This window comes from Papio anubis, chromosome 9, assembly GCF_008728515.1.
Source record: "Papio anubis isolate 15944 chromosome 9, Panubis1.0, whole genome shotgun sequence".
In the NCBI taxonomy this organism is placed as follows: domain Eukaryota; kingdom Metazoa; phylum Chordata; class Mammalia; order Primates; family Cercopithecidae; genus Papio; species Papio anubis.
Genome location: NC_044984.1, coordinates 60,312,582 through 60,331,764, shown reverse-complemented (window position 1 = coordinate 60,331,764; position 19,183 = coordinate 60,312,582). Strand labels below are relative to the sequence as shown.

At 40.2% G+C, this 19,183-nt stretch overlaps 1 protein-coding gene across 4 annotated transcripts in view; it reads right to left on the bottom strand.

The window, feature by feature from the left end:
- HMGA2 (high mobility group AT-hook 2) overlaps nucleotides 1–19,183 on the bottom strand; it is a 141,122-nt gene that overhangs the window by 33,799 nt on the left and 88,140 nt on the right. The window contains exon 4 of one of the 4 annotated variants that reach the window (XM_021922572.2): nucleotides 17,153–17,624. The exons of the other annotated variants lie outside the window; for them this stretch is intronic. Within the exon in view, the coding sequence (XP_021778264.1) occupies nucleotides 17,518–17,624 (107 nt within the window). The 3' untranslated portion in view covers nucleotides 17,153–17,517. Of the gene's footprint in view, nucleotides 1–17,152; nucleotides 17,625–19,183 lie in introns of those variants that run through there. 4 annotated transcript variants of the gene reach the window in all.

Genomic DNA, 19,183 nt, shown 5'->3' with positions numbered 1-19,183 from the left:
TTTACAGAACCGAAACTATCCTTTTAACTATCCATTGAACTTGTTTATTCATTTTTTTTTTTTGCATTTATTCAATAAATATTCATTGAGTGCCTTCTATACACCAAGCACCAGAGTGGGTGCATAGTTCCTGGCATATGGCCAGCACTCAAGAAATGAGAAAGGAAGAAAGAATGAAAGAATATGATCTTTGCCACTTGACAAGTCTAGTGATGCTTATGTTAACAATCAAACATTATCAAGAGACACATAAAATTACATTTAGTGAATTCATAAATATAGTTTGAGACACACATATCATGCACATTGGCTGCATTTTCATATACCACCACATTAATAAAATTTGAAGTTAAAATTTGAAGGCAATAACTCAACTATCTGGAAAATTAATAACCTCTGAGATTTCAAGATTAGATGAGCATTTACAGTACCCAGTGTTGACTCCAGCTCTCATTTCCTCTTCCTTCTGGGAAGAAGAGGTGCAATGACAATTAATGTGAACCTCACATGAAATATAACTATCTTGCTTTATACTTCTTAGAATGAAAAACGCAGATTTCTTGTGCTCGAAAACCTGGACCTTGAAGCCAAATATAAGCTATGGAACAATTAAAGAATGAAGGTTACCAGACTATCCAAGTTTACATAGTTTGCTCTACTCAAATTTATTTTATTTTTTTTGAGAGACAGGGTCTTGCTCTATCGCCGAGGCTGGAGTGCAGAGGCATGATTGTAGAGCTCACTGTAGCCTCGAACTCCTCGCTCAAGTGATCCTCTTGTCTCAGCCTCCCGTCAAGTTTAAACTATTCAAACAAACCTTCATTTCTTGGGTTTGGTAAATATTTCAGTCCTCCATTGACTGTGTCGTTCTGGCGCCCATCCACTAATAGATCCATGCACTTAGACATTTTAGAGGAAAAAATGATATAGATGCCTAATCAGCAATTTGTATGCTAAAAATACCGTGTACATTTGGACACATCTGGATATATTGATACACACACACACAAACACACGTCTATAAACTTAGTTAGCTCCTGGGTTCCATTCTTGTTGCCCTTGATAAGTAGAGCAGTTATAAGTATATAAAGGATATTTATGGGAGTGAAAATCTCTTAAGTCTTTCAACATTTGATTGCTTTACATAGTTGTGAGATTATGGTTTCGGGAGGGGGTAAAGAAGGAAGTTCCAAAATGTGAACGGTATTTAAATCTCTTAAATTTTTTTCTTCAAAGGAAGAGAAAAAGAATGAAATTATGTTTTCCCTCTTCAACAAGATGGCTTGCAGAAGGGCTGTGGGCAGAAAAATAACTTAAAAGAATATAAAGACCCAGTGACTTGAGTCTCTTTCATGAAATATGTGGGTTAAAAAAAATCCAATAACCATAAAACAACCTTTTCTTTGATGCTGAACAAAAAACAAGCTTGAAATTTAGTGCTGCTGAGCAAATGAATGAAAAATACAGATGTCTTTTACCTTCAGCTCAACTCAGATTTGCCATCTGAACAGCTCCATGCTTAATTTAACTCTTTGTATGACTGATCGTATCAAAGCATTTAGTTAACAGCAATGGTTTAAATTGAAACTTAAAAATATACATTTTTCTCTTTCCTTTTATTTCTGTCTTAGTGAATTAGAAAGTTCAGCTGCACCATATCCCTTTTCTTGTCCTCCCTGAATTACAAAACTTTAACACATAAAAGCAAAATATGTATGTCTTTTCCTGGTATTGTAATCTAGTCTGATTTTTAAAATTTAAGATATTGATTGTTTTATTGAAAATGTAGGACCTTGATGCTATTTTAATTTTCCAAAGTAAGCTCATAATACCAATTTCCCCAAAGGTCAAAAACAATATATTAAGGAAATACCACCTGCTACTTAGAGCTTGCACAGGAAATTTGCATTTCCACTTTGTAATGCATTATTTGGTGGTAGGAAATGACAGCCTGCTTCATTATCCCAAGACTCAGAATCCCAATAGCTGCAAAGCAGCAGACAAAAGGAAAAAGAGGCCAGTGTCCATTTTCCCACCAAATATCATGGAAATTACAAATTCAGTAGGAGAAGCCAAAAAACATGTGTTGAAAGATGCCAAGCTCACCCTAAACTCTCTCTTCTGTCCCCATGAAAGCCAGGCTTGCCTGCCAGCCCACTTGAGTTGGGCTAGTTTCACAGAGGGCCAGGTACAGGCCCTGGGCACATTTTTCAATCTTTTGTAAATAGTCCCTGAAGGATGAAGGTGGTGGTCATGGCCCTACCCTTTAACCTGCCTCAAAGAGTGAGGGAGAGCTCATGGAGCTTGCCTGTCCAAAGTTCAACAGACCCTTTCTGAAGTTTTATTTACACACCAAACAAGGTTGAAGATAGATTACTTCCTACTGTCCAGCTCACAGGAAAGAAGCATTCTGTTCAGATATAATATATACATTAAGAAACAAAGGAGTTGCTGAAAGCTTCTCCTCTTGTAAGCATTCAACTATATTGGGGCTTACAATATATTCTACTCTGAAATAGGCAGCTTTTCTTGAGTGTATCATCTCTGTCCTCTTTCTTCTCATTGTCTTCCATCTTTCACGGTTTTCCCCCTCTACAGTTCTTACTGCTGTATATAAAAACTTCCATTCCTCGCCACATATCCCATACTTAATATGTGTGACGGTTAAAGCCACCAGTGTCTTGACACATTACAAAAATGCATTTAACTCATCAGTGATTTTATCCGGGTAAGGGCAAACAGTCAGTTTATCCAATTGTTTTTCCCCAGTGAGTCAACTGAATATCCTCTTTAAAATGAGATATTTTCAGTTGAATTTAGTTTAAAATTGAGTAGAAATGGGTATTCACCAAAGTGCTTGGTGTAAGGTGCTTCATGTGCTTGAATAATTGGTGTAAGGTTTTGCTACCTACTTGTGTAAATTAGCTCCTTAAATATACATCTCTGTATAGATGAGATCACCTCTCAAGAGCCCTTCTAGCTTAAGAATTCTGGGATTCGGGATTTAAGGATAGGTCTTCTGCAATCTGAACACTCCCTTATTAAATTTGCAGATTTCTAAAATATATATATAATATATATTACATATATACATATGTATGTATATAAATATCTAATACATATATACATAGGTCTCTTTAGAAATATCAAGTCGATAAATTTTTTTCAATGTTTTAAAACAAGAGCAAGTGTTTAAAATAAGGATTATCTTCAAAGAGGAAAGGTATTTAAATTTTATAGTCATAACGCACCATGAACAAACAAAACAAAACTCTGCTTTAAAAATCAAGTATGGGAAGGCTGCAACACTGACCTATAGAGCATGGAAAACATGAGAAAGTCTTGTTACTCAGAGAGATGGTTTGACAGACTTTGGCCAGAGAACAGTCCTCAGTATTTATGTAGGAAGGAGTTTTGAGAACCGAGAAATGTAGAACTTGTGTGCACAGTATCCAAACACCTATACAAAAACTTGGCCATGGCCAGGTGCGGTGGCTCACGCCTGTAATCCCAGCACTTTGGGAGACCGAGACGGGTGAATCACAAGGTCAGGAGATCGAGACCATCCTGGCTAACACGGTGAAACACCGTCTCTACTAAAAAACACAAAAAATTAGCCAGGCGTGGTGGCAGGCGCCTGTAGTCCCAGCTACTCGGGAGGCTGAGGCAGGAGAATGGCGTAAACCCGGGAGGCGGAGCTTGCGTGAGCCGAGATCGCGCCACTGCACTCCAGCCTGGGTGACAACTCTGTCTCAAAAAACAAAAACAAAAACAAAAGCAAAAAGTTGGCCACTTCTCTGAATATTTTAATTGCGATTCTAAAAGTTTGCTGTGCATAGACCAATTCTTAAAATGGTAAGAAGATTAGAAAAATGGAAATCCCAAAGTAAGATACATACATACATACATGCATATATACAGTATACTATATATAAATATATATGCATTCTTTGTCTTTGTATCCTTTATGTATGTGTAATCTTTATACAGATATAAATACAGCCATGCACCACATAATGACGTTTCACTCAACGATGAACTGCATATAGTCCCAGAAGATCATAATGGAGTTAATTCCTATTGCCTACTGACATTCTGATGATCCACACCCTATGTGTGCCTAGGCACGGTGTGTGCTATATCTTCGTTGTTGACCAAAAAGTTTGAAAATTAAAAAAAATTAAAATTTTCAAAATAGAAAAAAGCTTATAAGGATATAAATACAAATATTTTTGTACAGCTACATAATGTGTTTGTGTTTTAAGTGAAGTTTTATTACAAAGAGTCAAAAAGTTAAAAAAATTTAAAGTTTATAAAGTAAAAAAGTTACAGTAAGCTAAGGTTAATTTATTATTGAAGAAAGAAATATATTTTTTTATAAATTTAGTGTAGCCCAAGTGTACGGTGTTTATAAAGTCTATATAGTGTACAGTAATGTTCTAGGCTGCTATATTCACTCACCACTCACTCACTGACTCACCCAGAGCAACCACAACTTCCAGTCCCGCAACTTCCATCCATGGTAAATGCCCTATACAGGTATACCATTTAAAAATATTTTATGCTGTATTTTTACTATACCTTTTCTATGTTTAGATATGTTTCGATACACAAATACTTACTATTGTGTTACAATTGTGTACAGTTTCAGTACAGTAACATGCTGTACAGGTTTGTACCGAGGAGCAATGGGATACACTGTTTAGCCTAGACGTTCAGTAGGCTTTACTATCTAGGTTTGTGTAAGTACTCTCTTTGATGTTAACACAACAATGAAATTGCCTAAAGATGCATTTCTCAGAATGTACCCCTATCGTTAAGCAATGTTTGACTGAATATGTGTCTTTATAAAATATATAACATATACATACACATATACACATACATTCATATATATACACACACACATTTTTAGTGACAGAAATACATATGCATATACATACATACATATTTTATATATACATTCACATATATAATACATACACACACACACAGATACAGAGAGAGAGAGAGAGAGAGAGAGAGAGAGAAAGAGACAGACCAATAAGCCTTTATTTTCCATGAGGACAGATATTTGTATTATCTGAGGACAAGAGAAGTTTGTATTAATCCAGTAAAGACGTTTGGCTAGCTGAAAATACAATTAGCTGTAAGTCAAGGTTCTGGCTTCTAACCCATTTCCTGCTTCTAATAATTAGCTACAAGATCTTGGGCAAGTCTCTGGAACTCGTTAGGTTTCTATTTCTCCATCTCAAATGGGAGATCACTGTCACAATTTGCGATTTTATAAAACGTAAAGAACAGTTTGTCCCTATCTTCCTCAAAACTGAACTAATTACCAATTTTCTATCACACAGCCACTTAAAAGTGAAGAACTGTCTTTTCCAGTGTGGTTTTTATATTTGGCAGCAAAACCAAACATCTAGCAGAGGCAGAATATGGAATCAAAAGGCACATGTAGCCTTTGTTAAAGCAGCAGTTCATCTCTTCGGAAAGTCGTGATCCCTTCCTGGAGCCTGGTGTGGCCGTGGATGGTAGCTCACAGGATTAAGTTTCAGAAAATAAGCTTGGTTTTTCTACTATGAAGGGAATAAACTCAGTTCCTACAAGTGTAGCAATTAATGGGCACCCATGGCCATCCCACTCTGAGGGGAAAGGGGCCATTTTGTAGAAAAACAATCCAGGACTGGAACTCAGTTTGAAAATGGTGTTAAGTTGGGCTTTTAAAATGAGTGATAAAACTCCCATGTGTTGAAAGAAGGCCATGAAACACTGCAACTCCTCCTCGCTTTGCAAAAAAGTAACATCCACGCCATTCACCTAGGAGTCTGCAATGATATATCCTCCTCCCATTACACTTAAGTGGCAAAAAGACCCCTGATTACTGCATGGTAACAGTGATCAACATGGTCACGCAGAAAAACACTTTTCCTTTCCTTTCCTGGAATGAACAGGGTGCTGCTTCTGGAATTAGAGGCGGCATTTCTGCCACCCAAACCTCTCTCAGAGCCGCGTGTGTTGTGAGACAGCTGAATGTCTCACTGAGTGTTTCCTGTGACAATGAGGGTGTTTCAGAGCTTCCCGCTGCTGCCACAACCTTTCCTTTGTGATCTTCATGGTTAATGAGACTGTAAACCAGTATCCAAATCAGCATCTGCTGATTGAAAGCAGGTTTAAAGGGCAAAATAAAATGGTAGTGGTTTAATGATTAAACAACTTTTTACTGCTAAACATTTAAGTTGTTTTAATGTCTAAATCAACATACTTGCAGGATGCAAACTGCAATTAGGTGGAAGCAGAGTTTCACACTGTTGGAGTTAGAGAAAAAATTGCTACTATCACTTTAAATGTCAAACTTGTGAACTGGCCTTGAAAGCCTCTGCTCTGCCTCCGTCTCCCCACCTCCTAAGGCATTAATTCTATAGAGACAAGTTAGACACTTAATTTGTAAAACTACTGAGAAGTAAATTTCTTGTTCCAAGGTAACTGGAGTAATCGCCAAATGCAGATAAATCTTCCTCCTGAGTAGGAAGCGAAGCCCCACACTGTTTTGAAAACAATTCCTAGACTTTGTCCCTGTTGAAGCTGATTGAATGCTCAACCACAAGACTCCAGTGTTGTTAGATCTCACTTACTCTTTTTAGGGGTGGAGTTAACACTTTTCAAAAATCAGAGCTTCCCTAATAAATACAGTGATTTAGTGAAGATTTTGATTGTCTGGGGTTGGCATTCCTGAGGACAGAATAATTTATTTTGCTCTAAGCAGGTGTGTAATGAGAACAGAGGCTATGTTGATAAGAGATCCCTGGAAGCTGGTAATATATTATCTTCTGTAATTTCTTCCAAAAATAGACTTAATGGAAAAAGGATGCATAATATACCCCTTCTCAAAGGAAGTGTTCCCCAATACAACAGAAGCAGTCATTCTAAAAACAGCTTTATGGCTCTGCAGTCAATAGCTCTATTTTCTCCCCTTTCACAACTTCCTTCCTTCTGCTATGTAAGAACTTATGTGAGGGCACACACACATTCACATGTCAGTGCACACAACTGAAAATGCCCCCAAGATCCGGATTCTCATTCAAACATCTGCAAGATCATCGAAAACTTAATGATTGCCTGACATGACTTCACCTGAGTAATTGATAATGCTTTTCACTTTATTTCATTTTTTACTCCAACTCTGGTCATGTACAACCATGAATTAACTTTGCATTTAATTCAGTTCCGGGAGCAATTTCCGAATGCCTACTATGTTTGAAGTTTAGACACAAAGATATACAGGAAACGATGTCCACAAAATATAGGCTGCAAGCAGAACACTTCCCCAAAGGTAAAGATGGCACCAACAGCAGAACTGGAACTCTGGTGTCCAAACTGCTTCTAATTAAACGCCCAAGTTGCAAGTCAGGTTAATTGGTCAGGCTAAGGTCTTGGAAATATAAATGAATGTTCTATGCCTAAGATGTTTTCCTTAGCTACTTCACAAACTAGAAGAATAGGTCCTCCTGCTCAGGACCACCGAAATGCTTATTAGAAATTGTTCAAAGTCAATTTTTTTCAAATTTGGGACATGTTTTACCTTGAGCGAACAAAAGATATAAAGAGTAGTTAGACTCACACCTGGTGGCAAAAGCTTATAATCTAAAATGTAGCATATTCACTTTAGAAATTGTAGAAAAGATACTTTTGAGCTACTCAAAATTAATAGAGTTTTTTTAATTTGTAAAAATATTTTAACAATTCAGATTGGAATTTCACATTTGAGGAATACCAGGGTTTAATAAAAGACAGTAGATGGAAACTTTTAAGGAAGGTCTGTTTGGAAGCTTCTGGGCATTTTCAAGGGCTGGAAATTAATGGCATTCTTTCTTTATTCTGTTAAATTTTACCTCAGAACATATGGTTTCTCTCTTCTCTGATAGCTTTATTGCCAGCCCCACTCTAGAAATATGACAGAATGGCAGAAGAGGGATGGAAGAATATAGGAAGACCTGTTCTGAAAGGCTGGGAGAGAGTTGGAAGGCCTCAGGAAGTTGCCAAAGACTTCACAATTAAATTTTTTTTCTTTTTTTTGTAGACAGAGTCTTGCTCTGTCGCCAGGCTGGAGTGCAGTGGCAGGATCTCAGCTCACTGCAACCTCCGCCTTCTGCGTTCAAGTGATTCTCCTGCCTCAGCCTCCTGAGTAGCTGGGACTACAGGCATGTGCCACAACGCCCAGCTAATTTTTGTATTTTTAGTAGAGACGGGTTTCACCATGTTGGCCAGGATGGTCTCGATCTCTTGACCTCAAGCTATCTGCCCGCCTCAGTCTCCCAAAGTGCTGGGATTACAGGTGTGAGCCACCGCGCCTGGTCAACTTCATAATTACTGATATTTAGAGTGACTTTAGGGATGTGTGTGTGTGTGTGTGTGTGTGTGTATGTGCGTAGGGGGGTTTTGTGGTAAGCTGAGGCAACACAAAGGCAGAGGACAGTTGGGGATTTGTTACCCCATAGCATTTACAAAATTTGAGTCCCTCATCCATATTCATTTTACAGCCCAGAAATTTATAACATATTTGAGAAGTTGGGACTATCTTCAGATACAGCAAAAAAAACAATGGGATTAGAAGCAAGTCAGATGAAGAAATATTAAAATAATTTTATATTCTAATTTACGTTGGTTCATTTTAACTGGGCTTCAATAACATGAAGAAGAGTGGGAAGTGGGTAAAGCTTCTACTGCCCTGAATAAGCCAAGACAAGATGGACCTTCCCTACCCTAAGAGGAATTTAAGTTACTATTAAACAGTATCCTTCCTAAGGTGGGCTGGGGGTGGGGTCAGAGAATGACTTTCCTGTTTTTTTGTTTGTTTGTTTGAGATGGAGTTTTGTTCTTATTGCCCAGGCTGGAGTGCAATGGCACAATCTTGGCTCACTGCAACTTCCGCCCCCCAGGTTCAAGCGATTCTCCTGCCTCAGCCTCCTGAGTAGCAGGGATTACAGGCAGGTGCCACCACACCAGGCTAATTTTGTATTTTTTAGTGGAGATGGGGTTTCTCCATGTCAGTCAGGCTGGTCTCGAACTCCTGACCTCAGGTGATCCACTCGCCTCTGCCTCCCAAAGTGCTGGGATTACAGGCATGAGCCACCGCACCCGGTGAGGGTGACTTTCTTAAGGGTGATAAAGTCTGGCATCTCCCATCAGAGCTCTAGAGCTCCCATTTGAAGCCAGAACATAGCCCTTATGTTGCTGTCCTACCATACTCTTCTAGGTTCCCACAGGGTACAGGAGCCTACAGGAGTTTCAGTTATTCACTAAGTTTTTTGATCTTCAGCCTCAGAATATATTTTGTTGGACTGGTCCAGTGCTGTAGCTGGCAAGGGGAGCCCACTAGTGTATCACTTATTCCTGAAAGGAACTGACAGTGGTCTGAATGTAACACAGGGAAGCCCCTAGTGGGTGTTGAGTGTTCCTTCATCAAAGAAACATTCCTCTTCCTCATTCTGTCCCCTAACCTCCAGTCTTTAGAACATCACTTTATATAAATCATAAAAATGGAGCTGCTCTGCTTTGGGAGTGGGAAAGGACCCAGAACCTTGTTCTTTTATTTCCTGAGGGGTCTTCTTTAAGAATGGCCATAGGGATTTATTTTTCTTCTTTTTTTACTTGATTGGACCCAAGTTTACCAACTAAATTAGCAGAAGGCCCATGCTGCCCTTCTTTGTGCACAACAATTGGTGGGATGAGCAGCTTCCCCTCGTTTCCAATTGAAGAAACTAGGGAAATGGTCATGCAATGAAGTTTCCTAAGGTTGGCGTATTAGTCCGTTTTCATGCTGCTGATAAAGACATACCCGACACTGGGAAGAAAAAGGTTTAGTTGGATTTATAGTTCCACATGGCTGGGGAGGCCTCAGAATCATGGTGGTAGGCGAAAGGCACTTCTTACATGGTGGCAGCAAGAGAAAATGAGGAAGAGGCAAAAGCGAGAACTCCTGATAAACCTATGGGATCTCATGAGACTTATTCACTATCACGAGAATAGCACAGGAAAGACCAGCCCCTGTGATTCAATTATCTCCCCTGGGTCCCTCCACAACACATGGGAATTCTAGGAGCTACAATTCAAGCTGACATTGGGTGGGGACACAGCCAAACCATATCATTCCTCCCCTGGCCCTTCTAAATCTCATATCCACACATTTCAGAACCAATCATGCTTTCCCAACAGTCCCCCAAAGTCTTAACTCATTTCAGCATTAACCCAAAAGTTCACAGTCCAAAGTCTAATCTGAGACAAGGCAAGTCCCTTCCATGTATGAGCCTGTAAAATCAAAAGTGAGCTAGTTACTTCCTAGATACAATGGGGGTACAGGTATTGGGTAAATACAGCCATTCCAAATGGGAGAAATTGGCCAAAATAAAGGGGTTACAGGGCCCATGGAAGTCCGAAATCCAGTGGGGCAGTCACATTTTAAAGCTCCAAAATGATTTCCTTTGACTCCAGGTCTCACATCCAGGTCATACTGATGTAAGAGGTTGGTTCCCATGGTCTTAGGCAGCTCCACCCCTGTGGCTTTGCTGGGTACAGCCTCCCTCCCGGCTGCTTTTATGGGCTGGTGTTGAGTGTCTGTGGCTTTTCCAGACACGTGGTGGAAGCTGTCAGTGGATCTACCATTCTGGGGTCTGGGGGATGGTGGCCCTCTTCGCACAGCTTCACTAGGCAGTGGCCCAGTAGGGACTCTGTGTGGGGGCTCTGACCCCACATTTCCCTTCCCCATGGCCCTACCAGAGGTTCTTCATGAGAGCCCTTCCCTGCAGCAAACTTCTGCCTGGGCATCCAGGCATTTTCATACATCTTCTGAAATTTAGGTGGAGGTTGGCAAACCTCAATTCTTGACTTCTGTGCACCCACAGGTTCAACACCACATGGAAGCTGCCAAGGCTTGGGGCTTCCACTCTCCAAAGCCACAGCCTAAGCTGTACATTGGTTCCTTGCAGCCACAGCTAGAGCTGCTGGGACACAGGGCACCAAGTCCCTAGGCTGCACATAGCATGGGGACCCTGGGCCTGGCCCACAAAACCACTTTTTCCTCCTGGACCTCCAGGCCTGTGATGGGAGGGAGGGGCTGCTGTGAAGGTCTCTGACATGGCCTGGAGACATTTTCCCCATGGTCTTGGGGATTTACATTAGGCTCCTTGCTACTTATGCAAATTTCTGCAGCTGGCTTGAATTTCTCCTCAGAAAATGAGATTTTTCTTTTCTATCGCATAGTCAGGTTGCAAATCTTCCAAACTTTTATGCTCTGCTTCCCTTATAAAGCTGAATGCCTTTAACAGTACCCCAGTCACCTCTTGAATGCTTTGCTGCTTAGAAATTTCTTCTGCCAGATACTCTAAATCATCTCTCTCAAGTTCAAAGTTCCACAATTCTCTAGGGCAGTAGCAAAATGCCACCAGTCTCTTTGCTTAAATATAACAAAAGTCACCTTTGCTCCAGTTCCCAACAAGGTCCTCATCTCCATCTAAGACCACCTCAACCTGGATTTTATTGTCCATATCACTATCAGCACTTTGGGCAAAGCTATTCAACAAGTCTCTAGGAAGTTCCAAACATTCCCACATTTTCTGTCTTCTTGTGAGCCCTTCAAACTGTTCCAGTCTCTGCCTGTTGCCCAGTTCCAAAGTCGCTTCCACATTTTCAAGTATCTTTTCAAGAATGCCCCACTCTGCTGGTACCAATTTACTGTATTAGTCTCTTTTCATGCTGCTGATAAGGACATACCCGAGACTGGGAAGAAAAAGAGGTTTAATTAGACTTTCAGTTCCACATGGCTGGGGAGGCCTCAGAATCATGGCGGGAGGCGAAAGGCACTTCTTACATGGCAGTAGCAAGAGAAAATGAGGAAGAAGCGAAAGTGGAAACCCCTGATAAACCCATCAGCTCTTGTGAGACTTATTCACTATCATGAGAATAGCACAGGAAAGACTGGCCCCCATGATTCAATTACCTCCCCTGTTGTGAGAGTCCCTCTCACAACACATGGGAATTCTGGGAGATACAATTCGAGTTGACATTTGGGTGGGGACACAGGCAAACCATATCAATTGGTAATAGGAGAATTGCATTTAAAGTGCGTATTCTAAACAAATCTACATGTTCCTTGTCTTTTTATCTTTTTTTCTAGATTTTCTATTGTATTTTAGTAGGCCCTTGATGTTTTTGAGGACTTGGCAAGCCCCCAGATTCACAGTCTCTAAACTTGAGAATCCAGGAAACAGTTCACTCAGGTTTGGAGATTTCTCCTGAAACTGTATTACTATCTAGAGGCAAGCGTTTCCTGTGCACATCCTCATACCGCAAGTTAACTCCCTTTCCAGCTTCTACCCGGGACTCATCTCTCACTTCATGGCTATTTTCACAAAGAACTCCCCCATCACTAAAAAATGGTTTTGTTTCTTTAAGAGAGTTACTATGTAAACTCAAATTAGGAAACAAACAAGTCACATTGGGACTACCGGCTATGTGTTGGCTCACTTCATCCACAACTAAATGATTTTCTCCCAAACATCAGCTTCCTGGAGCCAGAATTCAACTTTGTGCCCAAGAAAAGTGACAAATTACTAAATGTCATGGACTTAAGAGTTCATTTTTGGTCATTAAAAGCTGGTTGCCTGAGGCCCATGGTGCTCTTTGTAAGACGCTTTGAATCCTTTGTGGATTGAGGAAAAGCAGGATAATATTAAATAAGCCACAAATAAACAGCAAATCTGAACACCATCTGGTGAAAGATTTGTTCTATTATGCTATTCATGTACCTATTCTGCCACCTATTTGATTCCACTGCATGTCTTTCAGTGGTATTGATGAATTCACAGACATTGTAATTCTTATCAATTTAATGGCGAGTAATAGAACATGCTATATCTTCCCACGTGGTTCTCTTTATCTGTCTCCCAGAGTTGAGAAAATGGCAGATTTACATAGATGTTTAAGAATTATTAGATTAGCCTTTGAAATAACATTAAATGAATTTAACATTTTGCTTAAATTCTTATTTCATTGGCAAAAATCTGCCCTGGCAACACCTGCCCTTACTACTAAAGCATCTCCTAGGTTGCCAGCTTACTTGCTCTTGCTTCTGAAGTTTGGGATTAATGGACTATAGGTACCTGCTTTCTGCAATCCTGCTCAAGGCTCCTCTGCATTCACCCATTGTTATGAAAATCAGACAAGAGCAGAATAGGAAAAGTGGGTCAGCATATATTTGGTTTTCCAATGGGACCACTACCATTTTTTTAAAAATTAGATCTTTTGCTTAATTTACTTTTGCTTTCTTTTGAGCCAAGAGCTCATGGACTACTGCTGTATTTTCATTAGTGATACGGTCTTATGTATCATTTAACAAGTACACCAAAATGCCTAATGTATATGTTAGGGTGAGTAATAAAGACTGGTTTCTCAGGGCGCCAGTCCATATTTTTTATAGTGCTTTCTGTCTTCCATTTTCAGGACTTAGCAAGTCTATGCTGTGTAATGTTCCCAAAGGGATGTGGCTGTAAAATGTGTGAGGTCTGATAAATGTTCTTATCTGAGGTTTGCCCATCTTCTGTGGGAAAATTCTATCAGATGAAACAAGACTATCTAGACCCTTTTCTTTTTCATCCTGCTGAGAGATTTATCAGAATTGTACCCCTTCCCTCCTGCAGAAACATTTTTTTTTACATCTCAAGGTGCTTTGAAAATTGCAGTCAGCCCACTGGTATCTCTAGCTCTACAACATCATTGATCTCACTCCTAAAAACAGGAAATACTGCCAGGAAATGGATGCAAACAATTCTTACATATTTAATAAAATAAGTAACATTGTTACCTTTTCCAGCTATTTCTCTGTTGCCCTTATAGGAGCATCTGTGGTAGAGCATTTTAAAGTTACATACAGATGTCATCCATAAGACTATTTTCAGAGTCTCCAGCCTCCTGAAATTTGTCAACACCATTCATCTTGATCGTTACCAAAATCTGAGTTTTGTTTCTTCTCTTAAAAGTTTGAGAAAAGTGCATTTAGGTGTTTTTAAAGCATAAGAAGGTGAAAATTACATTTTTGATGTTTTCAAGGGCCATTTTTCTTATTTATGTCATCACTGCATACAAAGTGGTTGAAAATAAAAAAGTCGAAATTTTCCAAGCATTCAGCATAAAAAATCTTACAGATTAACTACAGAACTATTTTCCAGTATCAAAATTAATTAAACGCCACCACCGAGTTTTCTCACCAGCCCTGCTTCCGTTTCCCATGTGCACATTTCTCCTTTCTAACCAAGCTCCACTTCTCTTTATAAGTCCTTCCATCACAAAATCAAAGGAACATGTGATTTCCCTCCAGAACGACACTGCCTTTAATTCATCTGCAAATGCTGACAGGTACTCTTACGAAAATGGAACCAAAAAGAGGTGAAGGAAGAGACAGAGAAGCATATTTCAAATCATTTCGACCCATTTCTTCATTTTGCTAAGATTAGGAAGGACATTTTGTGGAGCTAAGTCAGAAGGCCATTTCACAAGCACTTCATAAGGGCATTTCACAAGAGGGTCTTTGAGAGACGAGACAGGGGTTTGAGTAAATTACTTAGAAAATCCAAGTTTAAAAGCCTCTTCTGAGTGAAGAATGGATGTTTTAGTTTGACTTATCAAAACTGGATGTTTTAACTGACCAAATTTCTAGATAATTCTTCATTTTTTAGAAATTACTGAAAACGTGCTTTCTTTCTCTCTACCTGTTATCAAGTATAAAGTAAATGCTTGTAGAATTGTATTAGTTACTAAAGAGATACACAATAGTAGTTTTTGTCTTTGCTAAGAAACTTAAAGTTTCATCACAGAGACAAGATGAATGTCAAAGAAACAACTAGAGATACGAACAAAGTAAGGGCCAAACCCACAGATCTAGGGCTCCATAATTGCACACTCCAGGAAACCCCGGCCTTCTTCAGTCCTTACTGCTCTTTCCTTCCCCCTTCCGTCTCTTCCTTGTCCTTCTTTTTCTCAATTCCTTTTCTCCCTTCTGCCTGTTTTATGTGTTTGGCCTGTCAGTGATGCTCACAGGCACTGCTGAGTACTCTGCTTTATGAAAATGCCCATGTTTCTATATCCGCTTACTTGCTTGATTCATTCATTCACTCATTCCCTCCCTCATTCGTTAAAACCAACACTATCTTATAAAGCTCTGTACTAGAGAGCATGGAGGAAACTATCCAGACCAGACGCAGATTCGGCCTTGGTTTCACCTCTCTGCAGTCCTAGCTTTTGTCATTTGCTTTTATGGAAGCTGTCAAACACCATGGCTTCTTACTGAACTTCTTAGCGACTCCCCCGTTCCAGGGATCTGTGTTGCCTTCTCAACATTCTCACGGCCTCAGTGGCAGGGACCTTAGGCCCTGGGACTCCTCAGATATTTCTGTCTGCTTTTTCTTCCTTCTTTTAACTTCTCCCCCTCCCTCCATGCGTTACCACTTAGTGCCCCCAGGGCTCAGCCAGGGGTTCCTAGCTCATCTTTTCCTTCTCTACTTATTCCCTTAGTGCAGCCATAAGGATTCAATTACCACCTATACTCAGATGAGCCCCAGATCCCCATCTCCAGCCCTGACCCCTCTTCCTCTTTTCAGTCCCTTATTTCTCAATGTCTACAAAACATATAGGCTAGACATTTCATTGCCATCTAAAATAAACATGTCAAAACCAGATTTTATTCTCTCTCCGCCCAAAGGCGCCTCTGCGGGCTACCTCACCGTGAGCGGCCCAAGTGCCGCTGCCCCAGCTGCCAAGGTCTGCCTTCACCAGCTTCCTCTTTCTATCTGCTGTCCCCTTTTCCCTGCATCCTTCCCTCAATTCTTCTACTAAGCCCTACTAACTCTTTCTCTCTATTATTTTCCCAGACCCAAGCCTTCAAGGCTATTTCCATAGCCAAAGAACTCTTCTGGATATTAACTATCTCAAAGTCAAAAAACATAAATTCATACACTCAAAAAAGTAATAAACAGGAAAACCTTCTTAGGGTATCCTGCACATCCTAAGACCGATCAGGAATAGCTCCTGTCACGTGTTTTCTAGTGATTTATAGAGCATTAAAAAAATGCTTCAAGCTGGAGTTATATGCGTATTGTTTAAGCTTTTCTATTTACTTAATAGTTGTTTTTATATTATGTTCCCAGGGAGGTACCAGCCTAGCAGACACATTAGAAATAAATGCGGAAAAATGCAGACAAGATTAATTTAACAATGGAATTGCAAGCATATCCATCAGAAGACCTATCTGCAGTCCAGTACATCATGCTGTCAGGAAATTTTGCCTCTGGCTTAACTTCAAGTTTTCCACTTCTTAATCTTCATCCCCTTTTACACATTTTTTTTTTTATATTAAAGTATTCTTCTACCTCCTTGAGATGAATGTAAGAATACCTATCAGTTACTGAACATGGGACCAGCTTCCTGAGACTTGCAGCTTCATTGACCACCAGAATCAATTTGGCCGAGCTCTGGAAAATGTAATGGTCCACTGTACTCCCTTCCTGTTCTATGGGGGACTTGTCCAAAGTTGTGGGCCTAGTATAAAAGGATCTTCTTTTCTGGCAAGGATGACAGCACGGTATTCCTCTTAGAACGACTGGACTCTCACCTCCTTTGAAGGTTATTAGTGTGTAGATTATCTAAGACTGATGGTCACCCATTCCCCCTTTCCCTCCAGCACCCTGGGTTAGGTCATTTAGATGCTCAGTTAAGTCATCTCTAGAGGCGTGGTAGAGAAGACGGGGAAGTAAAGTTAATATGAATTAACTATCTAGATTTTGCCAATTTGCTATTACTAAGAATCTGTTAATAGAATGAAATTTTAAGCAAAATCTATTTGGGTTAATACCCAAATGCCCAAAATTTAAACCCAAAGAGTAATTCCACACACACACACAAAAGTATAAGTCAAGACAGGCATTCAAAGGTGCATCCATAGAAATAGCTGGAACTGGTAGGAGTCATGGCAGCCCATCTGAAGCTGGGAATGAAATGTTACTGACAAACTGCACAGAAGATAAAAGATACAGGAAAAGACCAATGGAATGAGAAAGGAAGGTCATGTGATATTACATGGCACTGAAGAGACAGAGACAGTGAATACTTTTTAAGTATCTGTTTTATGAAATCAAACCACACCAGAGCCACACTGTGATTTCTGCAAAAAGGTGGATCCCTGTACAAGAGTGACTGGAGTTCAGCCCACCCTCTACTCTCTAAGCTGTCCCCCGAGGCATGGCTCTGCATGTGCCTAGAGTGAGTACCTTTTTCAAATTTGCACAAGGGTGCCATATGGAATGGCAGTGAAACTGCATCTTGGGATGCAGACTTCAGTTGGAAACCTAAGAAAGAATAATCCAGTGTTTTGAAATGATCTGAAGGACACCCGATCAGTTTCTATATGAAGAAAGCCACACACACAAGGTTCATAGATGTAACAGACAGTTCCTCAAGGTGAAAATAAGATCAAGAGCTATCCTGGACTCCTCCAATGACAATTAAGTGACTCCTTTTGATACTGTTTCCCAGAGATGTTTTCTTCTTGGGGCTGGTTCTTGGTAGTAGATTGTCCCGTGGATACGACATCAGGGTGGGGCATATGGCATGAATACCTCAGAACAGATCTAGTGATGAAACACTAATAGACATTTTTTAGACCAGGCGCGATGGCTCACGTCTGTATTCCCAGCACTTTGGGAGGCCAAGGTGGGTGGCTCACCTGAGGTCAGGAGTTCGAGACCACCCTGGCCAACCAGGTGAAACCCCATCTCTACTAAAAATACAAAAATTAGCAGGGTGTGGTGGCAGGTGCCTGTAATCCCAGCTGTTCAGGAGCCTGAGGCAGGAGAATTGCTTGAACCTGGGAGGCAGAGGTTGCAATGAGCTGAGATTGCGCCACTGCACTCCAGCCTGGGCAACGAAAACAAGACTCCGTCTCAAAAAACAACAATAACAACAACAAACAACCAAGACATTTTTTAAAAAGCATGTTGTGGGGGGATGAATAAAGATAATTATTTCAAATTCTCAACATTGTGTTCAATCCTAGGCTCCATAAGTGCCAGGAAATAGTGACCTGATGTAGAGAAGAGTACAACAAAAGGGAAGAGGAAGGGTAACCAACACTTTTTAGAGCACTGATGACACATCAGGAACACCACACACATCAGCTGTGATGAGGACCCTGTGAGACAGGTCCCATGAACCCCACCTGACAGATGAGGGAACTTATGTTCAGAAGTCATGAGCTCTGAGTCAGGTCAAACAGCTAGTGAGTAACACAGCCCAGATTCAAACCTAGGTCTAACTACAAAGCCCATATTCTTTCAATTACACCCTGCTGCTTATTAAAAGGCTGAATAATACGCCTTATGAGAAAAAGTTAAAGGAAGTTCTATAACTCATGCTTGACAAAAAAGACTGAAAAGTGATATAATGTTTTTGAAGTACTGTCTAGGAAGGACTAACCTAAAGGATGGTAACCAGCTGTTTTGAAACGGGCTCTGAAGAAGTAAGAATAGGAAATGGGCTTCAACTGCAACAAGACAGCAAGTTTCCTTACCAGAAAGATTGCACTTATTTGACTCAGTGGCTGAGGAAGACTGTGGAATCTTCTTCCTGTGCAGAAGTCAAGATGACTGACCCCGGAGAAGAGCGGGGCAGTGAAGTTTGTTTAAAATGGGGAAGACCACTGAAGGAGTTGACCAGAAAAAAGGAAGGAGAGGCAAACGGCCACAGAATGGTACAAAATGGCAGAAGGAAAAAATAGCACAAAATGGCAGAAGGAATGGTGGAACTGAAGAACTGTTGGATGGAGAACTATACAGAAAACAAGAGACTCATGATTATAAGTAATTAATTAATAATGTCTAGTGTAACTGTGCTTGTGGAGTAAATTCCTACCACATCTCCTTTGAAGGTATTTTCAAACAATATAGATTTTTTATCTGAATGGAAGAATTTAAGAGTGGTCCTGCCTCAGAGCAGGACATAGAAGTGCTAAAGGACTGCTTTGAGAGTTTTTGTCATCCCTAAAACAGCTTCTTTTTTAACTTTATATTTATATAGATGAATAATGTTCTCATTTTGGAAACTAAAATGCCCCATTCGGCATGATCATCCTATGACAATC